Source organism: Gigantopelta aegis, chromosome 9 (assembly GCF_016097555.1).
Source record: "Gigantopelta aegis isolate Gae_Host chromosome 9, Gae_host_genome, whole genome shotgun sequence".
Lineage (NCBI taxonomy): Eukaryota > Metazoa > Mollusca > Gastropoda > Neomphalida > Peltospiridae > Gigantopelta > Gigantopelta aegis.
Genome location: NC_054707.1, coordinates 72815640 through 72822526, shown reverse-complemented (window position 1 = coordinate 72822526; position 6887 = coordinate 72815640). Strand labels below are relative to the sequence as shown.

Below are 6887 nucleotides of genomic sequence, written 5' to 3'. Positions count from 1 at the left end.
TTTTGATACAGTAGTTAATACCACAAGTCCTGTGATTGGTTATAAATGTGAGTGTGTTTGTTGCAAAAAAAAATCTGTTTCATCTGGGCCAAAAATGTCTGCAATTTTATTTCATTTAGTACCACTGTGTTAAGTAGCCTTGTGCTTGAAACATGTATGGGGTACCTGTAAAAAATGTTTGTGTAGAACTAGGGTAGTCATGAACACTACTTGTTATCTCTGAAATGAGTAGTTTAATCCTAAAGTTTTTCCCGATTTACTTTAAGGGTGAGTAGTAGTATTTATTCCATGGTGTATATGTTGATTGATATGTTGCAGGTAGGAGTTTTAGCCATATGTTACTATTCTCATCTATGGGATTTGATTTGGTGGTATAACATTACAATGTTCAGAAATGCAGTGGTTATACAGATACTCATATTCTAAGCAAGAAAAAATAAGTAAATTGTAATTTTAGTAATGTAAACGTGTTTTATTTGCAGAAAACCTTTAAAACGGGCTACAAACTTGGAATAGTGCCTTTAATAGCAGAATATGCCGATTAAATATTATGAACCTTACAGGATAACCATTTCTTACTGATATACCATACATAACACGTTGTATGCAGTTTCTTACAACTGGTGTAAACATTGATGAGCACTATTCAATTATTTACAAACAAATCACAGAATACTCAGAAAAGCAAAAACAAAAACTCTTCAAAAAGTTCATTAAAAATTCCTAAATTTAGTACATGTATTATGAAATATAACAAAAGGAAACATATTTGAAAAAACAACAAAGCAAAATCATCACATTAATACTGACAAGTATCACCGATGAAAAAGTCCACTGAAGGGACTACTCTGACTTCGCTACCATTGTAAAACATTTCAAGCTAACTTGACTTCTAATAATTAAAATTATACATTAATGGCATTTTCTTACTTATCATTTCAATGTAAATACAAGGTGTCTGTGGTCGTACTAATGTTTATAGTAGATCAAACTGCATTTCACATCCTAAGATAAATATATTGTTAATACACATAAAATAATTTGTCTGTAAAATCCAGTTTGAGGTATTACTGATACAAACATTAGGACACTTAGAAACACATTAAATATACAGAAAATCAAATTATATAAAATAAGAAAATAATAATAAGAATAAATGTATTTAATATATAATTTAATTTATTAAAATAGCTTTATTAGCAAAAAAAATTAATGTTACAATGATAACAAAGTCATGATAGTCACATTAAATAATTGTACAATGAAATTAACAAACACCACAATCTACTCGCAGAGAAATCCAGTTTTATTTTTCTATTACTAAAATACACATTTTATTAAACAAATACATTTTTATTACACTATTCCCCCACAGTTTGTACTTTCACTTTCATTTTCTAAAACAAAACTGACAGTGACTGACCTGACAAACTGTTTACTTTATGTACACTACAAAAATGGCACAATTATCAAATATTTCATATTTAACTTCTAAATATCTTCTTAAGTAATCAAAACTAGATACGACTAATTACATTTGTTTTGTTTTTTCAAATAAACAAGCTTTAAAAATATTGTCAGACAGAATGTAAAATTCTTTTAAAACAAGAAAGGCTGAATTTAATAAGCCTGTTTATGACTCACACACATGTAACTACATACATTTACAATGCTTAAACACTTAATTGTGTTTAAGAAAAACAGCCTTTGTAAGTTCGGCCCGAAAAGTGTGTGTCTGTGTGTGTCTATGTATGTCTGTGTGCATGTGTGTTTGTCTGTGTGTGTATATGCATCTCTGTGTGTGTGTGTGGGTGTGTGTGTGTGTTATGGTGGTGACAGAGTGGCTGGACAACATTTTAAATTGGAATGCAAAATAATGCAAAGGGGAGACCCTTTCATGAAATGGCCCAATAGAATTCTTTTGATGTATTAATAATGATATGTAAAAGAGGAACAGTTATGATAACTATGGGTTTTTTTGGTTCTTTTTCTTATTATGATATTCCTTCGAAAACTATATTTTATAAAGATAATCAGCAAACATAGTATCTTCCTTTTTCCAGTTGACGTATTAACCAGACCAGCTGATGTCTTTTTTTGGTTGTTAGTATTTTAAAACTTTTTTTTTCTTTTTTTTTTAACATAAAGCCATCTATTTTCATGAATTAAAAAAATAGACTTGTATTAACCAAATATATAAAAGATAAATTATTAATTAAATATTATTTATGTAAATAAACTGTCATTGTTCTCATGGTCTTGTCGTGTTGGTAATACAGTTTTGGAAATTAGTTTTCTAGGTCATTCTTTAGACCATCTTTCATTGTTGTTGTTTTTAGATCAATAATATGTCTGATATCAAAGCATTATTATTGAAAATAGTATCTTATAATATGACATATATGACGGGTAAATCTCTCTCTTCATTCGTTCATCTCTCTCTCTCTCTCTCTCTCTCGGTGGGCATTTCATCAATCATACACTATAAATCAATATACAGTCTAACCTGTCCATAAAGGCCACCTAACCATCTACAATAATATGGCCTTTATGAGCAAGAGACATTCCTCGAGGTAACAATTTATTTTACATGCAGAAATCACTTCAGTTCCCTTTTTGAACAGGTTTACTCTTTTCCAGCAGGTTTTACTGTGTGTGCGTGGGTGTGTCTAACTCGACGTGGTGTGACTACGGTTTCGTTGCTCCGATTTCAGCAGATCCTCCTGCAGGAGTTTGAGCGTTGCCAGCAGCGACATCCTCTCCTGCGTGGAGCTTGACTGGTCCTCCTCCATGGTGGCTATTTTCTGCTGCAACCGGTAGTTCTCCATCTGCAGCTCGTGGCAGTTGGCTCCCTTGGACTCGCGCAGCAGCTCCAGCTTCACCTTGAGCCGGTCATTCTCGTTCCTCAGCGACTCCAGCTGGCCGTCACACCGCCCGTGCACCTGCTGCAGTTCGACCACCTGAGCCCTCAGCACAGAGTTGTCCCCCCTTAGCACAGAGTTGTCCGCCTGCAGCTGTCTCAGCGGTTCCATCATGAGCTTGGCCATCGGGAATTCCATGTCGGCGGCACCTTGGTCCATATCGGACCGCGTTCGCCCCAGTTCTATGATTCTCTGACCGTCCGGTGTTTTCACGTCCGATGCGTTTTGTTGAGTACCCGTGGCATCGGCTGAACCCGAATGTGCTAATGACTCTGTTGCTGCTCCTGTGAAAAAGAGTTGTTATTATTATTAATTTATTTATATTTATGTCATAATATCCACACCAATTGCAAAATGTTGATGATAATAAAAGGGAACTATTTATATCACTATCACTGTATTAATAAAACATTATTGTTTCCAATAGTTATTGCTGCAATACATCCAAAGGAGATTACTGAACATGAGTTACCAGACAAATGAAAAACTCCATCTGAACCACGACGGATGGTCACTCGGTGTATTTGTATATCCATCGGCATGGCACCCGGTGTGCTTGGGTTACTGGCAGATGGCCGGTCTTCCTGTTAGAGAGAGAGAAAGAGAGAAAAAGAGATATAACAGTTACAATACATGGCACCTGGTGAGCTTGAGTTCCTGTTATTGAGAGAGAGAGAGAGAGAGAGAGAGAGAGAGAGAGAGAGAGAGAGAGAGAGAGAGAGAGAGAGAGAGAGAGAGAGAGAGAGAGAGAGAGAGAGAGAGAGAGAGAATAGTTACAATACATGACACCTGTTGAGCTTGAGTTCCTGTTAAAGAGAGAGAGAAAAAGAGAGACAGAGATATAAAAGTTACAATACATGGCACCTGGTGAGCTTGAGTTTCTGTCAAAGAGAGAGAGAAAGAGATAGAGAGATATAACAGTTACAATACATGGCACCCGGTGAGCTTGAGTTCCTGTCAAAGAGAGAGAGAAAGAGATAGAGAGATATAACAGTTACAATACATGGCACCCGGTAAGCTTGAGTTCCTGTTAGAGAGAGAGAAAGAGAGAAAAAGAGATATAACAGTTACAATACATGGCACCTGGTGAGCTTGAGTTCCTGTTAGAGAGAGAGAGAGAGAGAGAGAGAGAGAGAGAGAGCAAGAGAGAGAGAGAGAGAGAGAGAGAGAGAGAGAGAGAGAATAGTTATAATACATGACACCTGTTGAGCTTGAGTTCCTGTTAAAGAGAGAGAGAAAAAGAGAGACAGAGATATAAAAGTTACAATACATGGCACCTGGTGAGCTTCAGTTCCTGTCAAAGAGAGAGAGAAAGAGAGAAAGCGATAGAGAGATATAACAGTTACAATACATGGCACCCGGTGAGCTTGAGTTCCTGTCAAAGAGAGAGAGAAAGAGAGAAAGAGATAGAGAGATATAACAGTTACAATACATGGCACCCGGTGAGCTTGAGTTCCTGTCAAAGAGAAAGAGAAAGAGAGATAGAAAGATATAAAAGTTATAATACAAGGCACCTGATGAGCTTGGGTTACTGGCAAATGGCCAATCTTCATGTTAGAGAGAGAAAAAGAGAGAGAGATATAGAGAAATATAAAAGATATAATAAACTTCCTACAAAATTTATCTTTTTGACTGGGTGCACAAAAGATACAATTGACAAATCCTATTTGTAAGTATACAATGGTTGTTCACATTGTCTCGAAGTAAAAACAGTAGCAACCTGCTAGAAGCCGCTCCTAGAAGATGATGGATGGTTGAGTGATGGTCAAAATTAACTTGTGAAAGTGTCATAAACAATAACATCATATTAATTAAATTGTTCTTTAAACATTTTATTTGAGTAATTAAACTCAATAAGATGTCCCCTAAAATATTACACACATAAAGTATTACGTTTGTTTTCATACAATTTGATTTTGAAAAATGTAGGTTCAAAATTACGTATCTTCTGTTGGAAACTTGGGTCAGTGATGACGTTTTTGTATTGTAAAGCTGGATGCGTAAGAGTTAACCAGTATACACATACCCTTTTCTTATTATACCAGTGTATGAATAAACCGTTAAATAATCCTTCCATCTATTCTAAACAATTAGAATACAGTCAAACCTCTAGAATATTAGAATATAGTCAAACCTCTAGAATATTAGAATAGTCAAACCTCTAGAATATACTCTAGAATATTAGAATATAGTCAAACCTCTAGAATATTAGAATATAGTCAAACCTCTAGAATATTAGAATACAGTCAAACCTCTAGAATGAGAAGCAGATTCCGGACATCGATAACCATAGGAATTGGGTCCGGGATCTTTTCGTCGTCGAAAAATTCACCAAGCGATGTCAAACTGGACATCCGGAACGTGAGACTGATGTCCGAAATGCGGGCATTCATGGTCACTTTCGGTGCACTGGGTTCGTCCATCTCAGCGCAGTAGTAGAATTTGATCGGAAAACGTTCCACTTGTGTTGTCACTGGGTCATCCGGAAGATATCCTAAAATGAAGAATGGGTCTCTGTCGAAATCTGTGTAATTCCGAACACTGGAAATGTGTGTAACCATTATTTAAAGGTGCATTCTCATTATGCAATTAGTCGCACCGACTTGTCGCATGTGATTGAATCGTACTGTGAGAACATCTAAACCAGAATGCTGTTAGTCTTATACACATACAATTAGAGTCACTACAAAATTCAGTGAGACTAATCGTATAATGAGAAAGTGTCTTTAGTAGCAGTCAGTTTTGTATTGTGGCCAAAACACAGCAGTGTTCACACATCAGAATGGCAGTATGAAAAGGCAGTAAATGTGAGTTGAGTAATAATGATGTAAAAATGCAGCTGTGGTTTAACAACAGCAAGAACAAACTGGCTATAGGGTACAGCAGTGTTCTCGCTGGGTGAAAATTAAAGGAGGGCGGCCGCTCGGCACCATACCCTTAAAAAAACCCAGAAAACAAACCCACATCCCAATAAACGAAAAGCAAAAAAAAAAAAAAAAAAAAAAGCGGGGGAGGGGGGAAAGAGTTTGGTTACCATATTGTTGTGTGTTGGTAGACTTTGTGAAAAGACATACTCTTTATTTTGCCTACAAAAAAGTGCATACGGTTGATAAATATGAAATACAAGCAGACTTGTCTTTTAATTGAACCGAAGATGATATCGGTCTGACATTCACGGGCATTTCCAGTTTTGCTGAGCCGATCAAAGTTTTAATATTATTATTTTTAATAAAGACTTCAAGATATACGAAAAACAATAAAGATGTTTGTAAAGTGATCCCCTAATGTTGGATAAATGTTTTTGTTATTTCCATCTTCATCGAATGAATCGATCACTGTGATAAAATATTGCCATCTGATAAAAAGTAGTTTCATTTTTAAAGGCGGTGTATATATTATTTGGCACTCAAGATAAATTAGTTTAATGATAAAACACTACCACTTCCGTTGGTTTTATAAATGTTCATAGTTCAAAGTTTGCAATATTTTATAAAGAACTGCTGAATAAACAGAATAACAGAAATGACAGAAAGTAAAAAATCATCATTTACAACCAATTATATTTGCAACTGAGGACAAAATATCACACGATAGTTAGTGGAAACAAAAGACAGAATGACCCTTCTGATCATGTGACAAATTTGGTACCAAATAAGTGAGTTTTTTTTTTTTTCAATCGGAGATTGCCGAATCCATTAAAAAAAAAAAAAATTCATTGCTCAAATAAAATATAACTTTTATTGTGTCTATTAAACATACAAATGGATACAGGTATGGGACAAAATAGAAGCTGTTAAAATACTGTTAAATTATGTTACGGTAACTGTCGTAAATGTTTCGTCAATTGCTTTTTCGTACACAACGGGCTTGTTTCCTTTGATGTCCAGTGTGCAGACTGTTCATCGTTTTGTTTTTTTGTGGAAAAAAGTGTGCATTTGGAAATAGCGGAGATAGGTGCTGGAAAAT

The 6887-nt window shown here is 35.3% G+C and overlaps 1 protein-coding gene across 1 annotated transcript in view; it reads right to left on the bottom strand.

Annotated features, from left to right (window-relative positions):
• Nucleotides 1-457: 457 nt before the first annotated feature.
• The window catches only part of LOC121380839 (UHRF1-binding protein 1-like), an 81894-nt gene continuing 75464 nt past the window's right edge, over nt 458-6887 (bottom strand). The window contains exons 16-18 of the mRNA XM_041509827.1: nt 5174-5415; nt 3394-3505; nt 458-3205 (exon numbers count right to left, since the gene is read on the bottom strand). Coding sequence (XP_041365761.1) covers nt 2670-3205; nt 3394-3505; nt 5174-5415 — 890 coding nt within the window. The 3' untranslated portion in view covers nt 458-2669. The remainder of the gene's footprint in view (nt 3206-3393; nt 3506-5173; nt 5416-6887) is intronic.